This window comes from Echiichthys vipera (assembly GCF_963691815.1).
Source record: "Echiichthys vipera genome assembly, chromosome: 5".
NCBI lineage: Eukaryota > Metazoa > Chordata > Actinopteri > Perciformes > Trachinidae > Echiichthys > Echiichthys vipera.
Window position 1 is genome coordinate 27,752,725 of NC_139830.1, and position 23,401 is coordinate 27,776,125.

Here is a 23,401-nt window from a genome sequence, read left to right on the forward strand (position 1 = left end):
CACTTGTTTTGTGTATTTTTCAGCAGTGAATTTTGTTTGTATACATTTTTGGATTTTAGACCTACAACTATGATATGGAGCTATGACTCAGCTTATACCTCTTAATGATTGGGATTTAAAATATCATTATGATCCCTCTGTTGCTTGTGTTGTTTAGTTTTTTTATCTGCTGTTTTTCTCTGTAAAGCACTGTGTAACCTTGTTGAGAAAAGTGATAAACAAAAGTTTAATATTAAAAGTTTATTATCGACTCAAAGCACAAAATTATGTTCCGCGGGATAACATTTGAACTTGGGTAACATGCCATGTGATTATTAGATTATTTCAGTAAGATTCTCACATTATAAACAAAGCGCTGTGATTTTTACTTTACCAAAGCAATTAATCTGGTACCTTAAGCAAAAATAATCTAAGTGTGAGTCTGTCAGCGTGACAGGTTCATCATAAAGACCTCACTGATGTTTTAAAGGGGACTTATGTGCACATACATTTGGTGATCTGGAGTGCCTCCCAACCCACAAATCAAGACAACCAGCTCAGTTTATGTGGGCTGCTGGGATCAGAAAACATTTGACTCAATAAGCCATTCAGATTTGGCTCGGTGAACCTAGAAATTAGTGTGACATGCCTCCTTTAAATTACTAATCAGGTTAGATGACACAGCACAACGGCTGACATTTGAGGTCATCCACAGAGACATTCACTCCTACTGATTTCACAACTATCAAGTCACAGTAACACAGTAATGAATGGGATGTTTTATCTGCTGGGGTGTCTGCTCCAGCACACACAGTACCTACTAGTCCTGTAAACACACACACACGATAAACAGCTTAAATATTGTGTCGATATTTTAGAGCAAAAAAGCGGTGTCAGGTGTATTTGAGAAAAATCTATAAGTGGAGTTTTTTTTGAGTTATGTTCAAGTGAAGTCAAGGCTTTTCAGCTCAACTGTGTCACAACATAATGAGACAGACAGAGCAATCAGAATCAGAGGCAGGAATTTACAGTTGAACTTTTTTTTGTCATTTACCAGACGGTCTTATCTGGAGCAGCTCACAACAAGCAACTCAGAGACAGACAGACTCTCAGACGAAGAAGTGTGGGCGCCGGGAGAGAAAACTATCGCAGGGAAACGATGTGTACTTTACTTTTCTTTTCTGTTTGACGCAGATGATGGCAAAGGCTGAGTTGTTGTAAATGCTATTAAATCGTTTTGTTTTTAGTAAAGAGGCTCTTTAAAGCTAACTGCCAGCCCTCAGGGGGGAATAAATCTCCATTATTTCATTAACCCCGGTGTCATTTATGAAGCAGTGATTCCCAGCATAATGAGTCAGACAGACACAAACGAGCTATAACACACCTTCTGACTGGAGACTGAAGGTTCAGCCCAGCCAGCAACGTCGTTATTCACACGACGCCCCCACAAGCGCGGACACAGCACTGCAGCAGAGAGGCAGTCAATCTCCAAATCCCAGCTGAAGTCATCCTCTAAGAGGATCACATCTTCTATATATATACACTCAACACAGGTAGCCTCCCTGAACAGGGACTAAGCAGATTACTGATAAAAGATGCAGTTAACACAAGTCGCCAGTGTTTCAGGGAAAACACCAGGAGATAAAAAGAGCAGGAAAACAGAGAAGATGGGCCCTTAATATTTTTATATCATTGTTCCGTGTTGACATTTCACAATGCCATATTTATTATCTTACTATAGTTATTCAGTCAGTATTTTTAAAGGTATCATTAGACATTGTATGCTTTGTATGGGATGAGCGACAATAGGGAGATGAAAGGAAATTATGGGAAGGACATGCAACCAATGTCCCTCTTGCTCTGTGTTTTATTATGGTATGAAATTGGGAATAAACACAGTGTGGTAGAATGAGTCTTGTTTATAGCAATCATACTAATAATGCGTCATTAATGTAAGGATTCCACATGTACTGTAGCAAATCAAAATACAGCATATTGGGCACCTTTAACCAAAATATTGTAATATTATTCCACATGTTTGCAGTGTTAATGGCCTTAGTGATTAGATCACATCACTTATCGTTTTCTTTTGACTGGCTGAGACTCAAACGAAACATTAAGACATAAATAAGCAGTTGTATGTATGTTGTGTTGTTTATACATTTTTAATATGGCTGCACTGTGAATATATGTGGCCAAGTATGAATATGTGTTTGTATATGCCACTATGTTTACCTGCGTGTGAACATATGATGGTTGTGTATGTGTGTATATGGTATGTGTTGAGCACGTCTTTTCCTCCTTAAATGACTATTTGTTCTATAAGAGCTCAAAATACACCAACACACTGGAACATGAAGAGAAATCCAGCCAAAGTCACAGTCAATACACGTTAAAGTTCACTTTGTTGTTATTTTTGCTTATATGCACAATCCAAATATTTTTACAAATAAATGATCTACTGCCTTTTAGAGGAAGAAAAATGCTATATAGACAACATTTATTATGATTATTAGATTATTTCAGTAAAATTCTCACACAAACAAACAACAAACAAAGCACTTTGATTTTTACTTTACCAAAGCAATTAATCTGGTTCCTTAAACAAATATAATAATAAAGTGTGAGTCTGTCAGCGTGACAGGTTCATCATAAAGACCTCACTGATGTTTTAAAGGGGACTTGTGTGCACATACATTTGGGGATCTGGAGTGCCTCCCAACCCACAAATCAAGACAACCTGACAACCAGTAAACCTCAGTTTATGTGGGCTGCTGGGATCAGAAAACATTTGACTCAATAAGCCATTCAGATTTGGCTCCTGTTTTTTAACTTCCAGTCAAAACTATTACTATTACTACTATTAACTATGTGACACACTTCCACAGAAGTCTGGATGGTTGTGCAGTACAGGAATCCACCTAGGTAAATGTGATTCATACAGCAGGTACAGAATGTGGTAAGACCTGCCCAGTCTGCTCTGATCTCAGTTTGTATCACTCCCACTGGCTGCTCTGACTTGCAGGTGACACTGTTTTATGTTCATTAGATAATCACTCAACAACTTACTTAAATACAAACGTACTTGTTCTTTAACTGAGTATTTCCATTTGATGCAGCTTTATACTTGTACTCCTCTACATCTCAGAGGTAAATAATGTACTTTCTACTCCACTACATTTGTCTGACAGCTTTAGTTTCTTTCCACGTGTCAGTTTTTCATCCCCTTCCTGTCCAGATGTGTTGATGTTGAATGTTTGTGATGAAGTGAAGGATGAAGTGTTCCTGTATGTGTTGAGAAACCTCTCCTCCTTCTTCAGCTAAATCTTTAAAAAGCCTCTTGGATCAGCTGGAAAATGCATGGTCACAAAGCTGAAACCATGAAAAGTGGACTTTTTAGAGATAGGTGGTTCTCACAGGACAGCAACACTACAAACATGTGAGGATCTGATAGAATCTGATGCATTGATGCAGATGAAACTACCCAACAGTTTATAAAGGAGTTCAAATGAGCTCAACCTGAAACATCTACAGCAGGAAAACACAACATTAATGCAGCAGCAATATGAATCCACAAACATCAGATATGACAGGAACACAGGAAACATTTTACCGCACTATACAGACTTTTACCCTGAGTATTTTAAGTACATGTTGCTGATAATACTCACACACTTTTACTTGAGGTTTGAAAGGTTTTGAAATTGTGACAGTTACACATTACGGTGATGTTTGATAAATCAGATCAGCATTTCCTGCGTGTGATAGGAAACCTTTGAGGTACTGGATGAATAGTTTGTCTTCCTGGAGCCAGTGTTGCAGGATGGGAGGAGACAGGAGGAAGTGAGTCACTAGAGGATCGTAGCTTACCAGGAAACAGGCTGCGTGCTGCAGGGGTACTGATCCACTGAAACGCACAGAAGCAGAGCTGAGAAACAGACTCTGTCCTGAAAACAGAAAGGGACAATACATCAGAAAATCTGACAGCAGCACGCCTACCTGGGAGAGATGAAAGGATTTAGGATTCTGACTAAACTGGAGAAGCAGACAGGCAGGACAGAACAACAGAACAAGGGGACGAAAATTTAAATAGTGACAGGAAAGTAAGGTCAATTCTGTGACCACAGCGTCAACCTGCCTCGGCAGTCTGATTTACTAAACCCCACCCGTCTGGCTCTATAAGTAGCTTAAAATAACCATTTAGTGGTGTATTCAGAAAACAGAGGGGAATCTTAAGGTCACACAATTCCATTCAAACTGCATCATTTAGATTACAAAGGAACAAACTTTAAAAAAAAGACATGACAGCTTTTACATCTTTAGCTGTTTCTGCTGTCAACAGACTACCTAGATGACACCAGGTGTGTGTGTCTGTGTCAAGCCATTCAATGGAATCGTATTGTGATGATACATATATTGAGATATCGTGACACATTTTGCCATCACACACACAGACGCACAAGGTGAAAACAATCCAAGCATCGCTGTTGAGGCTTGTCATAATAACAGGATTATAGATGTACAGACACACTGGTATAAGATGAATCAGTGAAACAGAATACAGACCAGGTTTATTCATTTAACTTTAAGTAACTTATGGCTTTATAAATAAAGGAACTCGGGTAATACAACACAGAAGAGTTTTAACTGGTCGATCATGTATCAATTTTATTTAAATACTTTTAACAACCTCACCTACAGTGTACAGTTAGAAAACTCCACTCCTCCAAATACAGAGTACTGGTTAAATTTACATAGCAAGAAAAAACAACAAAAACAACAAAGGAAAGAACAAATCAACAGTAAATTTCACACTTGCCATGGCCGTCATTCAGCCTTCTTTTTCATGGCCTGGCAGGAGGGAGCAGTAGTGAATCTTTTGTTAGTTTGAATCTTTACTCGCAAAACCAAATAAAAAAATACATCTTTCTCCTCTTCTCACACTGTTTACAGGCTGCCGACGTGTCACTGAGGTGAGCGGAAATCACGTACTGCTGATATATAAAATAATTCAGTTCAAAAACAAGGTGAGGAAGTGTATTTACCCAAGTATAAAAAATAAATTAAAATGATCAACATTTATACACAAGACAGTCGACAACAGCCCCGGCACCTTCTGGAAGTCTGATGCTTCTAGAAAGCGCTTGATGGTGACCCCACGGTTAAAGATTTTCAAACATCCCAGCAGAGAAATCAGGCAAACATCTGCTTATCCTCAAATTGATTCAGATGCTGCACTTCAGTTTTTGACTTCATCTGGTTATGTTAAGGGGCAGAAATGATGACGGGAGGTTCAGCAGAACTCTGAATCCAGCCCAAATGAATTTTTATTCGCCCCAGGAAGTGTGTACTTCTTTAGCTGCAAGCCTGAGAGAGAAAACCGTGTCCGGTCTGTGTTTAACTTTTTTTAAACACAGGTCAGTCACGTTTAGATGTAACATTTGAATGACATGGTTGTCTTTATGCAGAGCTCAGACTGACAGTAGGAGCACCTGTGCGGATCAAAGCAAGGTTCATGCATTAAGTGAATTTTAGGTCCAAGTCTAGTTTATGATTGTCACACTGCCACCAAAGCCAAGAGCTTAGACATTGAGGCTGTGAGGCTGCAAATTATTCCTTTCTTACAACCACTCACAAATCTGCAGTTCTGTTCTTTCCACTATTAACAAAACATTTCATAAAAACAAAACAACTAAAACCTAAAGGCTAGATGGTGAATTCTGAATCAGTGAATCAAAGTGTTGTATTCTTATTAACCAACAGAGGTTGACTAATTACAGGTTGAAGTTTTGAAATAACCTTTTCAGGAGGAAAAAAAACAACAAACTTGTTTAATGTTCTCACTGATGCTAAGGGTAACAATCATCTAGCTTAAATCTGCCAATGGAGAGGGACGTGGGACCCTAAAGCTACAGAACTCATTTATGAACTCTCAGTTTTCACAGAAAGATCAAACTAAATGTTCACATGAAAGTCCCAACAGGACTGCTGAAGGAAAAACAGAGAAAAGGGAACACCAGTGATAGTGGTTAGAGAGGCCCTACTGAAAGATCACAAGTCACTTCATGTACCAGGAAAGTTACCTGTTATGGGTAAGCACGAAATACCTGAAATGCAACAGTATATGAATAGCTGGAGGATTAAAAACATTAATACGGCCCTTGGAGGACACATACCAACAGTTTAAAGAAGTAGAAAAATACTAAAAAAAAGCAGAATATAGATTTAAGTTTAGTATTTGTAATTGTTTCTGCAGCAAATGTGACAAGGTGAGTCATAATGAAAAAAATGTATGCTATTGTTTGACAAAACTCAACAGTTTGCACAAATGTTAAAGAGCTGCAAAGGCAGTGGTATAGAGGGTCATTTGTTTCTGATGGGCAACAGTGTTTAAGGAGTTGCTTCAGTGCTTTATTTAATCACAAAAACACCACAAATAAGTCATATTTTGTTGAGAAATGTTGAGGTGTATACCATCTTTTTATCTGTTGCCAACTTTGAATACCCCAAAATATAGACAAGCACATCAACCAGTATAAATCTGAGGAGAAAATTCAGGAACTGAAATGAAGAGGATGATGAAAAAAAGATGTGAATTCCATTAGAATGTGTTTTAGCTGCTGTCTGAATAATATCTGTTTTCATTAAGCAAAACAAGAAGAGAATACATTTATTTATACATCAATAAGTTTGTTTAAAATAGAACTTTAGAGATTTAACTTTAAACCTTTCCCATAACCCAAGAATCTTTTATAGAATCTGCAACACTGTGAGTGTGAGTGAGTATGAGACGAGTGGTGTGACGTCGGATTGTTCACAAAAGTTTGTCTTCTTAACCAGTCTTGCAGGCAGTTGCCTCAGTGCGCTTTTATTTCTCCTTTTCACTGATCTGCTCAGTGTCCAAAAGTATTAAAACGAGCCAACAGCCGACCACATGATGGGCTTTAAGGTTCAATGGTTGGGGGTCACTGGCAGAAGGGCGAGGCTGTGGGGTCAAAGCCCTTGAAAACGTCCTTTAGTGAGGCGTTGTCCTGCTCTGTGGTCGTCTGGTCAGACTGCACTGGGCTGTTACCTCCAAAGGGGCTGCCCGTCCCGCCAGGCTTGGCTGCCTGCTTCACTACCCCAAATAAAGAAGACACTGGTAGGTTGTGGACACCTGCGGGCGCCTGATCCCCAGCAGCCCCGGAAGCACCCTGACCTCCGGCGGCAGCGGGCCCTACCTGGGCTGTAGAGTTGGGCGAGGGTGCAGGCTTGGGCCGGGGCCTGTTATAGCTGTTGTATCGATCTGTTCCCTGCTCTCCACTTTTTTCTGGCTCTGGTTGGTCCAACGCAGACTTCCTAACAAACAGGGGTTCCTTGGACTTAGGTTTACTCGCCGGGGGGTCACTGGGTTTGGACTCTGTGCTGGCTGAGTTTGGGGAGTTGTTAGAGCCACTGCTGGTGCCAGGGCTGGCTGGTTTGTTAGTCCGAGGGTCATACAGACTAATGCCGCTCAGCACACTGGCTCCCCCTGGTGTCCCAGCTCCCACACCACGGCCTGTCCCACCTGAGGTGAGCAGCCTTGGGTCATAGGGAGCGATGGTGGGGGGAGTGGAGCTAGATGTTGTTACTGGAGGGGTAGAGGACACGGGAGGAGGCACTGGGTCTGATGGTTGCTTCAGTGCTGACTTCTGAGGCTGGAGACGGGGGTCTGCGAGGCTTTTGCGGGACACTCGGGGGTCAACAGGCTTTTCTACAGGTGGGGGAGGCATGGAGGGAGGGGGACCCAGCAGCGACATAGGGGGAATAGGGGGGGGTATGAGAGGAGGGGAGGGAGTCTGGGACGGGCTGGAGTTGACGGTCTTTAGGATACGAGACAACAGTTCAAAGTCAGGGAGGGAGGAGCTGGAGGAAGAGGGAGCAGGGGGGTCCGAGGAGGGAGGATGCTGAACAGGAGGAGGCTGTGAGAGAGGGAGCGACGTCTGGAGAGGCTGCTGAGCACGGGACATACGTGTGTCTACGGAGGAGACGGGAGGGATGCCTGGTGGGAGAGGAAGGAGGTCCTGCTTGGGGATAGGGAGAGGAAGGAGATCCTCAGGTGACCAGGTGATGGCTTTGGCGAAGGCCGGCACGTGGAGAATAATATCCTTCTTGATGTGGCTGAACTGCTGCAGCTGCGACCGTGGGTCTCTCAGAGCCATACCCATGAGCGGGTCAAGAGGAATCGGCACTGGCTTGTCCCGTAGAACCCGCTCCGTCTCCTCCTCCTCCGCTGCCGGGGTTGTAAGTGGCGGCGGCTTGTAGACAAGAGGAGGCTCGGGTTTATGAGCGGGAGGCAAGTGGGAGGTGGATCCCGCTGAAACAGCAGCAGCTAACCGAGCTAACCTGGGGTCTGCAGGTGGTCCAGAGGAAGATTGAGTGGTCATGGAGTGGGTGGAGTCGGCAGAATCTGAAGCACGTGCCAGGCGCGGGTCCCGAGCCAAGCGGGGGTCTGCTGGCCGAGCCGGAGCATTGGCAGGAGGAGCCTTCAGGAGGCGGGGGTCACTCGGGGGGCCGTCAGATTTTTGAGGAGCCTGGGTCTGCTGACGGAGCGTCTTCAAGATGGAGGTCACACTACCACCGCCATCTTCGTCCTCACTGGAGTACCAGTTCCCTGAGTCACCTACAAAAGAAGGATGAACAAGTTTGGGTGTTAAGCCGGGGAGAAGTCAAAGTTATTATGTTATTTTATGGCTGTGAATGTTCTCATTTGTCCAGGTCATCGTTATCCCAAAAGCAAATACTGTAATCCTTGATTATTTAAAAAAAAAAAATGATGGCAAATAATACATTATGACATAAAGTGACAATTCTAAAATGACAAATTCAACAACAACCACCGTGATGTACAGTCTGTGTTTTTATAGTTTTTGTAAAACGAAGGTTCGCTCTAAATATACAGTGTTTTAGGAGAAAAATATTAAATGGGGAATTTTTACAAGACATCACAAAAAGATAATGCAGAGGACAACTAAAACTCAATATTACAAAAGAACGACTAATTAATACACCATTAAGTGGAGATGACTTTCCTCTACCTTCAGCGTCTCTACTCTTCTCTGCTCCTCCCTCGGCCATCCTGCGAGCTCTTTCCTCTTCTTCTTGCTGCTTCTGTTGGATCCTCATGAAAAGGACGCGCTGCGCTGGAGGCAGGAAGTCAGGCACAGAAATCCCTCCTTGATTGGCTGACGCTCCGTTAGCAGAGCCTTCTTGGCCACCTGACTGATTACCACCCTGCCCCCCTCCTCCTCTCTCGTCCATACCCCCAAAACCCTGGTAGTTGTCACCTGAGAGGGAACAGTGAGTGTCAGTAAGTTTATTCTTTCAGTCTTTAATCATCTAGCCTGATAATTAGAAGTGACTCTCACCTTCTTGCACCACTCCTTCCATATTCATGCTATCCTGCTGGTAGAAGTTATTGAAGAAGTTTCCGCCACCTGGAGGAGGACCAAGAGGCATAGCACCTCCATGTGGAGGGCCGTCACCTGACACAAACCCTCCCATCATGGGCGGTCCTCCGGGGCACATGTTGGGTGGGCCCTGGTTCATCCCAAGGTTGGGGCCCATGTTCTGCATGTCAGGGGGCATCATGCCTGGGGGAGCAGGGAAGCAGGGGGGAGAGCCACCAGGGGGTCCTGGAGGTCCAGGTGCTGCAGTCTGACCCTGGTTGCCACTGGGAGTCTGGCCCCTGATAGAGGAGAGACAGGAAGAATTAGGATTCAAAGAGACTTTGCAGGAAGAAATCAGGAAGAGGTAAAGCGTAACTTAACACTAAATACACTTTTTTTGAGTTATTACATCACATGAACAGTCAATTTATGACACTCTACTGATCCTGTTGTTAAAGAGTTATTATAGTGGTGCTAGGGATTTGAACTCCACTGAAAATCTATCTTTTCAGTAATAAACACTTATTTCCTGTAGGCTTTACGGCAGGGAGACACCAGTTCGGCTGTCAGTGAATGTCCATTGCCCTAGTCTTTGTTGAGTTTCCAGCACTGCTGGCAGGAGGACTTTTCATTGGAGCACGTTGGTGAGAGAAATCTACGATGGCACTTTAGGGCAATTGAAAAAAATTTGGACCAGGGGGAGGGGTATTCTTAATATTACATGCTGTTACTGGTGCCTTAATGTGTAATAATTTATCGGCCATATTAATGCAGTTTAAGCCTGCTCACCCATTCCTTTTCACTAAACTGTGCTGAGTCCTAATATATGCATAAACAATAAAGTAACAATGTTTTTTCCACGCAAATTTATGAGTCTGAGAATATCTGTTTATTTCTCCTAAATTTGTCAGTTTTTGTCATAGATTTACCACTTAAATGTCAGCGATTATCCAATATATGTGTTTGATTGGCTGAAGCGTGTTCATTCTTGGCAAAGGAGCAAGCTAAAGAAATGCAGCAGAGTAACCTCTCAATCCTACAGAAAGTATTCTAAAGATAGCCTCTGTATATTATTCCTTTAATGACTTACACAATGAGAACCTATCTGACCGGGTACACTCTTTGATAAGATCACCAGTTGCATTTTCTACAGATGTGATTTCATTTCATTTCTTACCTGACAGCCAGTTTATGAGCCAGCTGTCCCGTTGGCTGAACTTTAATCTCAAACAATGAGGGGATCTTCTTCCCCGCGCCGCCTCCACCACAGGGGGGAGGGGGGCCCATGTGGGGAGGAGGGCAATTGGGATTTGGGGGCCCGCCTGGGAAGGGACTTCCATCAGGGCCATGGACTGGGGGACCAACACAGGGGTTAGGCACAGGAATAGGCCCTGGTACTGGGGGACCTTTGCTAGCAATGGGCCCCTGGTTAGGAACAGAATGACCCCCAAAGTCACCCACAGGAGGCCCGCTGAAATCCCCGGCCCCTGTGTTGGTGTCTACAGGGACAGGTCGAGGAGGGGTGGGGAGGAGGCCGACTCCAGGAGGGGGTTTGGGGAGAGGGTTGATCCCCTGCTTCTTCAACTCCTCCACCTCCTTCTCATCCTCTGCTCCGGCCTCTGCATCCTCTTCCAGCATCTAAAAGAAATATTGCACTGAATTATTTCTCAAGGCATTTATAGAACCATACACAGTTTCTCTTTGTGAACTTCAACTATTTCACCCGGCAAATTGTATTAAATAAAAAGATTCACTGAATCGATATCTGGACGTACATATAACACTAATAAAATATAGGTTTCAGAATATTTAAAGATCTACAGAGTCAACAGAAAATAGAATGGGGAACCGTTTTAGAGGTTCCTACCTTGTTGAGCAGGTCTTGGGTGTCATCATTGAGGGCATCGTGGGAAAACATGCATTCGTCACCGTTGACACAGTTCCCTGTGGTATGGAACAGCTTACAGGGGAATTCACGTAGCATACGAGTCAAGGAGGAACAGTGACATAGAAAACTGAAATTGGACTGTCTAGAGGCTAATGCAAACCTATCATCTCATTTGCGTGATGTAACTTCATACTAGAGAAAAATGTCAGCTTGAATATACCCATAATTCATTTTTACTGATAAATAGTCTCACTGGTGGTCAACAGTGAAAGGATATCATGCATGTAAGGACAGTGGTCGGCTCGGGCACAAAATCCAGTGATGTAGAACTTGCACAGTTCTTTCTTCTTGGGCAACTCAATGTCGTGGCTGAAGTTGCAGTGGTCCCCCTGGAGATTGAGAAGATCAGAATGTGACTGACTGAGGGCTCATGGCTGATTTGTTAAACAGAGCTGCCTATAGAGAACTTATGGACCGGAGAGGATTAAATAAACAATAAAACATGTCCCTTCATGTCTGATTATTGTGTTTTGTTAACCTGACTCCGCCAGATGGATTGATTCACATTTGCTCAGCATAATTATCTGGGAACTCTCGTGTGGAGATCTTTTGGGAAGGGGCGAAAAAACTGGTTGCTGATTGGATAAACCATTTGTATCACCAACATATGGGCCAAATCAACCAATAAAAATAACAAACCGTATGACGTACTAACAGCGTTGAGGCAAAGCTCAACATGTCGGTAAAGGATATTTTGTTTGTTTGTTTGTGTAACGCAAATTTACAGATAAAAAGGCCCCATTTTTAAGTGCCGGGTCAATATTCCAACAGAAGGATCCAAGAAAAAAGAGTTAGTAAGCTGCTTGCTCGATAGCTGCGCTCATCTCATCCGTGGAAGCAGCTATGTTGCTTACACTGAATAGTCGCTTCTCGTTTAAAAAGACTGATCTGCAAGTGAAATACATTGGAGCTCGCGAGTCAAGGCTGGTCTCACACGGCTAGTGTTTTGTTGCCTCTTATTAAATGTAAAACGCAGCGGAGGAGTCTAGTTTATTGTAGTGGTCTGAGGTCTATGCTAAGACACAAGAACTTTACTTGGGTCTTGAGGAGCTGTAGCATTTATTCATGGACAAACTGAAACCTACACTCTTACTGCCGCACACAATCCCTCCAGGCTTAATTCATTCGTATATCTTGCTACAGTTCACTGGTGCCAAATTTCAAATTTTGCTTTGAGAGTCATTCGTCTTTAACCATATTATTAGTCAATGTAGGTTCCAGGGGCAATTGTGGCTGTTTCAATATGCTATAGGCTATATTCTTTAATCTATATCGTATTTGAGCTATCAAAAACATTTTAACTTTTGACAGAACTAAACTGCACACTTCACAAGTTTCTGTGAATTTCTATTGAGCCTGGGCACTTTAGAAAAGCAACAGAAATGAATAAAAAGAATGAAAAAATGAATTTGAATAAAGAAATGTAGCATTAAAAGATATTGTGCGATCTTACCCAGGTGCATCGTCCCTCGATGTAGTACTTGCAGATGGCCTTTCCTTTCTTATCCTGGTGCTTCTCGTTGTGATTCCTCCTCCCTGGTCCTGGTCCATCGCCTCCTCCTCCTCCGTCCTAAATATTCACAAACCAACACATACACAGAAGGCAAGTAAGAAAGAGAGCATTCATATAATTTTATTCCTAAGGTCTAATGAATTTAAAGAAATTTGTCCTGGCAGCACGTGGGCTCCAGACGTAAGCATTATCCTACATCAGCTTTGTTTCAAGTACAGTATGAGGCCACTTTAGGTTGATCTGATGACAGAATTAGAAAAGCCTTACCCCGTTGTCCATGTCCCCATTGTTGTCGTCATCATTGCCCATGTCACCTCTTCCTCTCCCGCGGTTTCGCCCCCTTCCTCCTCTTAGCATACCTCGTCCTCCTTTACCCCTCCCTCGCCCACGGCCACCTTTACCTCCTAATGCAGAAATTGAACACAGAGTGAGAGTGTGTGCGTTATGGGCAATGTAAATCGTCGACACACTGTAAGCCTGTGCCTGTTCTAAAGGGGAGTGAACTGAATCAACTTTTTCTTCGAGAAAGATAAAGATGAAAGACGAACGCAGATGTGGAAACTCACCTCTGCCTCTGCACTTCTTGTACTGATTGAGTTCTTTTGAGTATTCATCGTAGTCATCCTCCCCCATGTTATCATAGTCGTCTTCTCCATACTGTGGGAACAGATTTCACATGTGAGTGAGTGAGTGTCACTTAATTGAGGTTTCAGAGAATATAGCTTCAGTATCAGTTTGGAACAGAAGTAATGCACCTTGATTTCCTGATCTGCATATTACGTGTATGAGGCTGGTAAAGGCAATAATTTGTGCTCCAAGTTAGGTTTGTTTTGGGAAATAGGAACACACACAACATTATTATCTATTGAGAGTATTATTCCATTATTGGTGAAATAAACTCTTCCTAAGACCACCAACAGGCTTGATATCTCAGTGCTGAACAGCAAAAGTAAATAATCCACAATCACTACACACATTCCACATTAGTCAACCACAGAATAATCTACCTATCAACATAAAATTGAAGTAAATGACAGCTGTGTGCGGGGTTTTTTTGTTTACTGGAATGTATCCATGTTAAACATATTTAAACCGCTGTGCATATACACAAACAACAGCAAGAGAACAAACACTTGTTTCCTCGACTTTGACCAATGCAAATAGCAGGGTTCCTACAGCTGTTTTAAGTGTAAAATTCATGCACTCTGAAGGTACCAAAAACAAAAACGGAGTTCACAGAATTCCTTTATAGCCGCAGCAATCAATGGTACAGTATATTGTCACTTATTTTACCAGATGTTCATAGAATCAAACATCAGAGGGCGCTGGCACCGCTGCACCACATTCAGGCTTTCAGAAGCGGAGCCTTTAGCCGCCGAATTTTGATAATTTTTCATTTTGTGCCTCTACCATAAAGAAAGCTATGTGGTTAAATAGTTTTATTGTGTTTTAATTGTGTTATTTTCTACTTTGTTGTGCTTCAGCCTACTAAGTTAAAAGTCCATTAATGAGCAATATGAATCAAAGATCTGTTCAAAATACATTCATCCTCATAATTATTTCATATCTATATTTCACATAGAATGGAGAAGGCTCCAATGCGCTGCAGTTCCGTCAAAAATAGATTAGGTGCGTATTTTTAGAAGCGAAGAGCAAATAGTTGCTTCTGAAACACGCCTGGGACCCTTCGGTGTCTAGTGAATTATTGTCTAGAGTGACGGCCATGTCGCAGCTGGAACGTGGCACACCTGCGTACAGTGGAATCAGGGAGCAGATGGTGGCCCTCATCACCATAGAAGGGAAATAAATAAAAAAACGCCTCCCCCTTTTCATTTCAGTGCCCATGTCAGTAAATCTAGCTCTGCTCCGTGTCTGGCACCAGGACACAATAAACAACTATGACAACGGGATGGTTTCATTTCAAATATTAAAATATTTTTGTTTTTCATGACTGTGTAGATGAAACACTAGATTAAGTTGAAAAACTATTTTTTTCCAGGAGTATATTGGAATTCAAGCATATTCACTTAACCTTGAAAACATAACGGTAAAAATTAAGCATTTTCCAAACCTTCCAAGACTTTAAACAAACTTATATAGACAATAGGTTTCATTTTGAACTCTAAACCTCACCTCCATTTCTTCTCCATAGCCGTCTCCATCATCATTGTCTCCTCCCATCTTTCCTCCTCCTCCTCCTCCTCCTCCTCCTCCTCCTCCTCCTCCTCCTCCACCACCACCTCGACCTCCTCTCCCTCTGCTTCCTCCTCTCCCCCTTCTCCCTCCCCTCATTCCTCCACGGCCTCTCTGGTTCTTCATGCGACCTTTGCCCCCTGCAGGGACACAGAGAGAAATGAAATGTGAGTAAGCTACAGAGACGAGTCAGTTAACTTGTAATTTTTAATCTGTGGAATTTGAATTTAAAAAAAAACTTTTGGCAAATAAGCTCCTTTGTCTTTCCATACATGTGCAAATGAAAGGAGCAAGTAAAACTCAGAGAAGGTGATGAAACTACCTCCAAGCTTTTGTCCCACAGAGGCTTAGTATTTGAAAAGCCTGTGTACTTTCCTAAAAGTCAGTGAAATGTGTAATAATAAATAAATAAATAGGAAGAGACAGAGCACCTCTTGACAACGTCTGGCCTGACATGCAATTTTGCCATCTGGTGTACCAGTGTAGGCACTTTGTCCTCTGTGTGAATGTTCACTGAGATCAGGATTTATCCTCAGCTGTGCAAATATTTAGTCTGCAGCAGAAAACGCAGCACAACAAGTCCATGTTTCCATTTCAACAGCTTTAACCTGACTCACCTCGTCCGCCGCGGCCGCCTCCTCCCTCCTTGGCCTTGCGGTACTGGTTGAGCTCCTTGGTGAAGTCGTCATAGTCTTCATCCGGCATGTCCTCCTCTCCCTCCCCCTCGAAGATATCCTCTTCAAAGTCCTCGTAGCCTCCATAGCTCTGCTTGTCCATCTTCATGTAGTTGCCCTTCTTTGAGCTGCCGTAGCCCCCATGAGACTAGAGACGGGTAAATGTATTAGTTGATTTTACCTTACATGAAACACTGAATGTATGGAATATTGAAACTTACTTCAAAACATTTGATTTGAGATACATGTATAAAGAGTGAGGAACACTCGTTCTGTAGACTTACAGGAGGGGGGTACTGTGGACTGTACTCTCTGTATTTCCTCTTCTCACTGGGGCTGTAGTCAGAGTCATCACTGAAGTCTGAGTGGTCGTCGTCAGAGGATGCATGACGCTGAGAGAGCAAATATATATTCAGAGAAAACGTGGTAGCCGTAGACATATTCCTAGTTTTTAGATTAAGACAGAATAGTTAGCCTGGCATCACCAGACTAATCACCGATGCTTATTCATCTGGGCCGTCTCCCTTCATATTCAATTTCCATGGGGCGCTCTCCACGGTGCAGAGCAAAATGCTTCAAGACGCAATTGGAGAGACCAACAACCAATCACAGCTGTGCTTGCTCAGTGGAAAACAAAGCCGGGTAACAAATTTCCTCCAATTACAGCTAAACAGTACACTGAAATGCATTTTATGCGAGACACAGTGACAGAATATGTAGTCATAATTGATCAGTGCTGTCTACTTAAATAATAATATTAATAATAGTAAAAATAATAATAATAGATCAATTTTATATAGCGTTTTTCTCTCTTATGCAGTTTGATCCGAGTTTTGTGAGCCTGAAAAACTGAATGGCCCTGCGGACTGGACAGTGACACTGTCAATCATCTTCTTAAACCCGCCCCATATAAGATAAATGGTTTTAATTGGTCTGCCCAGGACCAGGACGACTGGAACTCTGTCTGAATGGGACAGGACCCAGACCTTTCTGCCAGAACTAATTAAACCTGAGTTTGACAGATTTTTTTGTTTTCCAGCCTTTGGAATAGTGTAAATGACTAGATAGATCTATTTCAGTTCTATAGTTGTCAACAATCTTACTTTGTGTTTGGATTTGCGTTTCTTCTTGGCTCTCCTCTTCTCTCTTTCTCGCTCTCTCTCTTTCTTCCTCTTTCTCTTGCGGCGGTGGGATCTCTCATCATCCGAATTGCTGCTGGCGTGGCGCTCCTTACTTCGCTGAGGCCTCTCTGTGGCCGTGGCCCCTTCCCCTCCTGCTTCGCCTCCTCCGCCTGCTTCATCAACACCATCTCCACCTCCTACTGCTGCTGCTGCTGCTGCGGACGTACCTCCACCGATCTCCTCCTCCTCCACATCTCCCCCATCATCTTCCAACTCTCCCTCCTCCAGCTCTCCCTCCTCTGGCCTGTATAGGTAAAGAACACACAAGGAGGACAGTTACATATGTCATCTTCTTGTGGGCTGTGGCTCAGACTGCCAGCCACCGCTTACATTTTGGGGACGTCATTCTAAAATGGCTAAATGTAACAAAATGATTAAAAATAAACAATGGGAGAAATAAAAAAAGTACATTAAACGATTTGAGTGGTCGCAGATAAAAACAAGTACAGAGGCTTGGTAAGTTTGGTAAGTCCATAGTTTACGGATTCATAATTTACCCAGGCAGCGCCACATTATTTCTGTTTTTGTGAGTCAAACCAGGGTTTACCAAAAGCATTTTATTGGGAAGAATCAATAAACATCTGAGCAACAGCTGACTGAGACCCTGAGGCATAATCTGGGCTGAACCACGTCAGTCAGGTTCTAAATATTTTAACAGCTAATTTGAAAAAGTAGTTTCATCTGTTAAATTTGAGGCAATGGATGTACTGGAAATCCTTCGAATATCCTCCTTGTAGCACCCAGCCTATTGCTTTCTGCCGTGAAGACTTCTTATACTAAACAGCACTAAAAGACATCTGTAATTTGAACCTTAAAATAACACCTGAAACTCTTGTTGGAGGGATAAGGTATGTGTACTACGACCTCTGATTCATGCCAGGGGGCATTAAATGCAAGATTGGGTTTTTCAGTGCTTCTGTCAGATATATTTACACAGCAGCGCCTCTATTTCTCACAGGTATTCACCTGTTTAAACTACAGAAGAAACATTTCGCCACAGAAACCACTACATATGAATCCATTACGAAAAGTTTACGTACAGTGAACTGAGGACTCGCCTAAAAATGAAGACATATGCCAGGTGAATGCTGCATATACTATATATATATATTTATATGTATATCATCTTACTAGTACACCCAAATCAACCGAAGAACCAATAGAGAAAATCCAGTGCAGTGTTTTTATAATTAATACCTTCAGTTTGTCATCAGCTTAACAAGCCAATATAATAATAGATAAATAACACAAAATGATGTACCCGTCACTGCTTCACATGTATAGAAAATGACTCCAGACTAACTTAAAAATCTTCTTTGTTCGGTGTGCAAGCATATTCAAATACAGTACCACACCTTTCTAACTGGATTTAGCCACAATACGTGACAGACATGGAATTTTAATTTTCTAGCAGCACAAGCTCTCACATCAGATCTAGCTAGCCATATGTCATTTCTGTCTTAAATAGTGTGAACACACGAACATGCTGGTATCGAGCATGCCGAAGGTCAAACCCCCAAAATGTCCATGGATGAGGGGATCCAAATTCTACTGCCGTGTCTGAGGGACAGACCAGAAATGACTAATATGTGGTCAAATGCCCGGATAGGACCATGAGATCTTAATTAACATGGATCACATGCAAGCCTGTCCCTGCAGTGCCTGGTGCCTGGTGGCTGTGGGTGAGTGGAGGGGGGAGGCACATGTGAAAGAGAGGATGTTGTTTTAACAAGCTCAACGGCAAATGTTCCATTTAAACTACACAAAGTCAACATATCCAGTTTGGGGAAATCTTTTAAGCTGCCATTCATCTAAACTCCATAAGCACTGATGGTTTTGATTTAAAACTGAAAGTATTAGCACTGACATCATGTTATGTGTTTCCTTTCCTACCAACCTTCATTTTCTGAAAAAAGGGGTACCAGTTTTATCCAAGCACTAGGTCCTAACCAACTATCAGCCACACATATTCTTAACATGGTACGTTGCTGTTTTGTCTGGATGTGATGTGAACCATGGAACAGGTTAGGACAGCATTTAAATGTTGATAACAATGAAGAGGCAAAGTATTTGACATTCTCTATTTGAGCTATTAGGTTGGCTCCTCCACAAAGGCCCACACCCAAAGCAGGCTGACAAGTGCTCCCTGCAGCGGGCTGGAGCGAGGCCTGACTGATGTGAGCAGGGTTCAGTAACATTACTACTGCTTTGCTACTTATAAAAGACTGGTTCTGTCCTATGAAGAGCATACCGTGAACTGAGACAAAGCAGGTGGTGGATACAGTCAAACAATGCACTCCACCACATGCCAGGTTGCTCTGGAGAGAGCACAATAATCAGCCTTAATAATATGTGCTTTATCTCTCTGTCTCAATAAAAATGCTTGTCTGCAATACAGACATGACCAGCAGCCGTACAGGAACTTGTTTCCAAGCTACCGGTGAGTGCTCACTCACTCATTAGTTTATTTCATCCTTGGAAAATCAACATTTGAACATTGTAGGGGAGTCCAATCAAAGGTTAACAAACTCTATTTTAGACTGAAACTATCAGGGCCTGGCTCCAAGAGGTAAGTTGTCTGGATAACTTTGCCCTTAGAAAATCCAGACTCCAGAATTTGGGGAGTTGCAGGTTTTACGCAGCAAATGTATCCAGATAATTTAGTAAACCTGTTTTGTTTTCTAGAACAGAAATACACTAGTATGTAACCACCCACAAACTCATTTTATCTGCTGGTTGTTATACGACACAATCTCAAACAAACAACAAAACCTGTCTTCATAATTTAGCTCACTTGATTTTGCTCTGGAACAAAGGGCAGAATGAAATCCAAAACTTGCTGTGCTCTCCCTGGGAATACTTTGGTACATCAACTATCTTTCTGCTGTCATTCTATTTAAAGTGGCTCCAAAAATATGAAGGTATACAAAATAAACAGTGCTTTAAGCCAATAAAGGCTTAATACAAAAACTCAGTATCACATTGTGCATTTTTCTCCAAACATTGAAACAGTTGGTCAACTTTCTATCTCCTCGCCTCAAATACTGTGTTAAGCTCTAACAGGTTATTTGTCCCGCACCAGCTATCATCTTTGAATCCAAATACTCAGGAGTATCCACTCAACAGCCAAGTCACTCCTCTGACTCACAACTGCATGTGCTATGAAACTAGTCGAGCACAGACCGAACTCTCCTGCCACAGTGGAGGCCTCTATCACGGCACAGGGATTTTGCTGTATTATGGAAGCAGGAGCGGCTGGGATTCATTCCAGGAGAGATGCCGATGGCCTCTCTGTACTATACTGTATACATCACCCAATGCCAACAATATGCCAGTTTGAGGGAAAACTGACAATGCAAACAAAGCCCATCCATACACTTTTCAATGCCTAGCCTAGAAACAAACAGGTCAATGTAAACCTAAAAATGAATATAGTTTAAATCTACCAACACAAATTTAGGCTTAACAGACCTGTGAGAGGAAAAACCCCACACAGGTAGAATCCTGGTGTATGCACCCATGTAAACGAAGCAAGTTTCCATTTCCACTGACATTATACCAACTGATGGAAACATCTCCGAACACGCCCTACTAGCTGACAACTTTGAGGAATTCAGAAAGTTCAACAGAGCACATGATTAATCTCGTATATTAAGGATGATTGAATCAAAGGGTTAACCATGCATTAGGGTACATTATTAGCTCAGTGGATGAGTCCATAACTTAACTAAGTCTAGAAGCAAAGGGCCATTATTAAAATGGGGAATACTTACTGTGACTGGTTTTCTTCACATTTTGCACTCAAAATCATTGAAAAAGGTTTTTCCCTAGTCTTTTAGGGACACTAGTGGGATCTGTTGGACTTGGATAGGGGGCTGACTGAGCAGCACATTTGCCAACTGGGGACTGATGAAAAAGGGAACTTTGTGTTTGAATTGAAACACTTCTGGGATGCTTTGCAGACGTTTTACACATTTTGGGGGGACATTTGTGGATGTTTGGGACGAGTCAGTGTGGGCACGGCTGTGAATAAAAGTGATATGTTAGACAAATGTATCCATGACAGCCGGTAGCACACACGCGTTTAAACAGACAACGACTGTAACAGACACACCATGATTAGTCGATACCTTTCATCAATATTATGAAGATAGCTAACGTTAGCATTTCAGACTTTAGGAGAACACATTCAAATCATAAGGGTGATAAGGAGCTAGTGTACGCTTTCTTAAGGGTGTTATTGAGGTAGAAAGACGACGACGAACATACTGTTTTAAGTGCGTAACGCTAGGGCTCAACGTTCTCAACTGACAAATATGACAAAATTGAACAGATTAACGCTGAAAGATGATTCAACAACCCGCACTGATCTAATCAATTCACCCAAGTATTCTTACTATAATGTTTACGCTTTGTTCAACTCAACGACGCAGTTTGGAAACGTCAATGCGAAATTACCATTAACAAAACACATTAGCCATTAGCTTAGCCTCGCTCTCGTGCCGACTGTGTTCGTGTACCAAGCTAAAGTTAGCCAACAAGCTAATGTTGCTAAGTTAGTCGGAAAACAGGCCCGACGTTAGCAAAAGACAATTGCTTGGACTTTTGGCACCTGTGCCGTTACAGTTATTATCACCACACACGCACTTAATTAAATTTAAATAAATTAGCTAACTGTTCTTAACAATGGGCAAGATATTAACCTATGCTTTATACTCGTTGAATAGGCAAGAATGGCGCTGAAAGTTTGATTAATCAGCTGTTTCAACCTCGTCTTTTTTCTTCAGACAGGTTGTCTTGAGCGGATTGATCGTTGATTGTGATAAGGTAATAAAACACGGGAATAACGTTATTCCAGGTGCTATGTGGCCTCCCAGTTGGCGGTGTCGTGTCAACATGGCGCTCTTTACCTCTGTACTCGTTTTCCAGAAAAGGCGAGTTTAATCCCTCTGACAGAAAAAGAAAAAGAAACCCCGGGCTTTTTGTGTAAAAGCACAGGACAAATAAATAATGTCATTTAGATATGATTGTAGAATTACTCGACCTTTCGTCAGTCAGGAGACTGTTGTGTTCGTGGTTGGTAGTTGGGGAGTTTGGATGGACAGTCATGCTTTCCACAGCCATTTCCTCTAGCTACATTGAGCTGCAAAAAATTACAACTCGACACTGGAATCTACTGGCTTATGCGTCACTTCACTAGGATCTACTGGTTTTGGATTTTAGGAAGAGTTTCAGTTCATAGTAGGTAATTCTCCACCACAGTTGTAAGAGAAATATGATGAAATTGAGTCCTGACGTTCTCCGTCCTACAGTAGCGATGTGAAATGACGACTGATACAACTTAAAATGGCGGACTGCCTTCTCCTAAGAGAAAGGGGGCAGGCTTCTCCGAGGATGACGTCATGACGAATAACGTTCTTGTACGCTTCTCACGGAAAACACCGAACGGGTAATACAAGGGTAAAATGAACCCCCGAGTTTGACTCGCAAGTACACTTGCAGCGTAGGGCACTGGCTGTGTAGTCTAAGTTGCAGAGCCAATAGTGATTACAGAATATTTAAATGATTACATTTACTTTGATATTGTCACTTTACCTTCATGTACCCTCACTTAATGCTTTACTACATGTTTACATCTCTGTATATATGTATTACTTCTCTTACATCTCTACGATCCTGTTTACGTTACAGTCAAATTGGAATTACTGTACACCTGCCTGCAACACACACACACACACACACACACACACACACACACACACACACACACACACACACACACACACACACACACACACACACTCAGCTCTATGCTGAAATACAAGAGGTTTGCTGTGTAGCTTCTTTAAAAGTTGATTCAATGCAAATTGATTTTGAAACATACACCACATTGTTTCAAAATATATTGTTTCCCTCAATCTCACAAATTGCACAAGCACTAGTATCACTTAAAGCATTTACTTCGGGGGACTAGGACAGGCTGTCGTGTAAACTGTTGCCCGTACAGTAATGGTTCTGTGGCATTCCAGGGAAGAACTTTGGGGAAAGGGCACAATAAAAATATTGTAAGTATATTTAGAGGTTGAGCAGGTATGTAAAAGCAGGTTTCTTGCAATATCACACACACACACACACACACACACACACACACACACACACACACACACACACACGCAGCTCATTGTGCTGTAAGCATCTGAAGGCCCATAACAAGCAGCGTCCTTTTTGAAAATGGCTGTAAAATGTCTAAGACTGCACCCAGGGAATACTGCACCTAACATCAGCCCTGCCTGCTTCTGTGACAAAGGTAACAAAAATGAAGGCCCAAAGCTGCGGGCTGTCTGATTTTAAAGTTACGCTGCAGAGTTCAGTGGCTGGTGCACATATTACAAGCCCCAAATAGCTATTTTTAAGATTGAAATGAGCATTACAAATAAACATAAACTTCAAAACTAACACGAACACGATGACGAAATGTCTGTGATTAAATCGAATGTAAAGTATCA

At 42.3% G+C, this 23,401-nt stretch overlaps 1 protein-coding gene across 1 annotated transcript; it reads right to left on the minus strand.

The window, feature by feature from the left end:
• Positions 1-4,718: 4,718 nt before the first annotated feature.
• zc3h4 (zinc finger CCCH-type containing 4) lies at positions 4,719-22,168 on the minus strand. The gene is made up of 14 exons (XM_083914044.1): positions 21,940-22,168; positions 16,818-17,139; positions 15,999-16,106; positions 15,658-15,862; positions 14,981-15,180; positions 13,414-13,504; positions 13,115-13,251; positions 12,788-12,904; positions 11,552-11,663; positions 11,254-11,363; positions 10,564-11,024; positions 9,366-9,685; positions 9,036-9,284; positions 4,719-8,620 (listed from the first exon to the last, which is right to left on the minus strand). The coding sequence occupies exons 1-14, from the start codon at positions 22,017-22,019 to the stop codon at positions 6,945-6,947; spliced, it is 4,188 nt and encodes a 1,395-aa protein (XP_083770170.1). The 5' UTR covers positions 22,020-22,168; the 3' UTR covers positions 4,719-6,944.
• Positions 22,169-23,401: the final 1,233 nt, after the last annotated feature.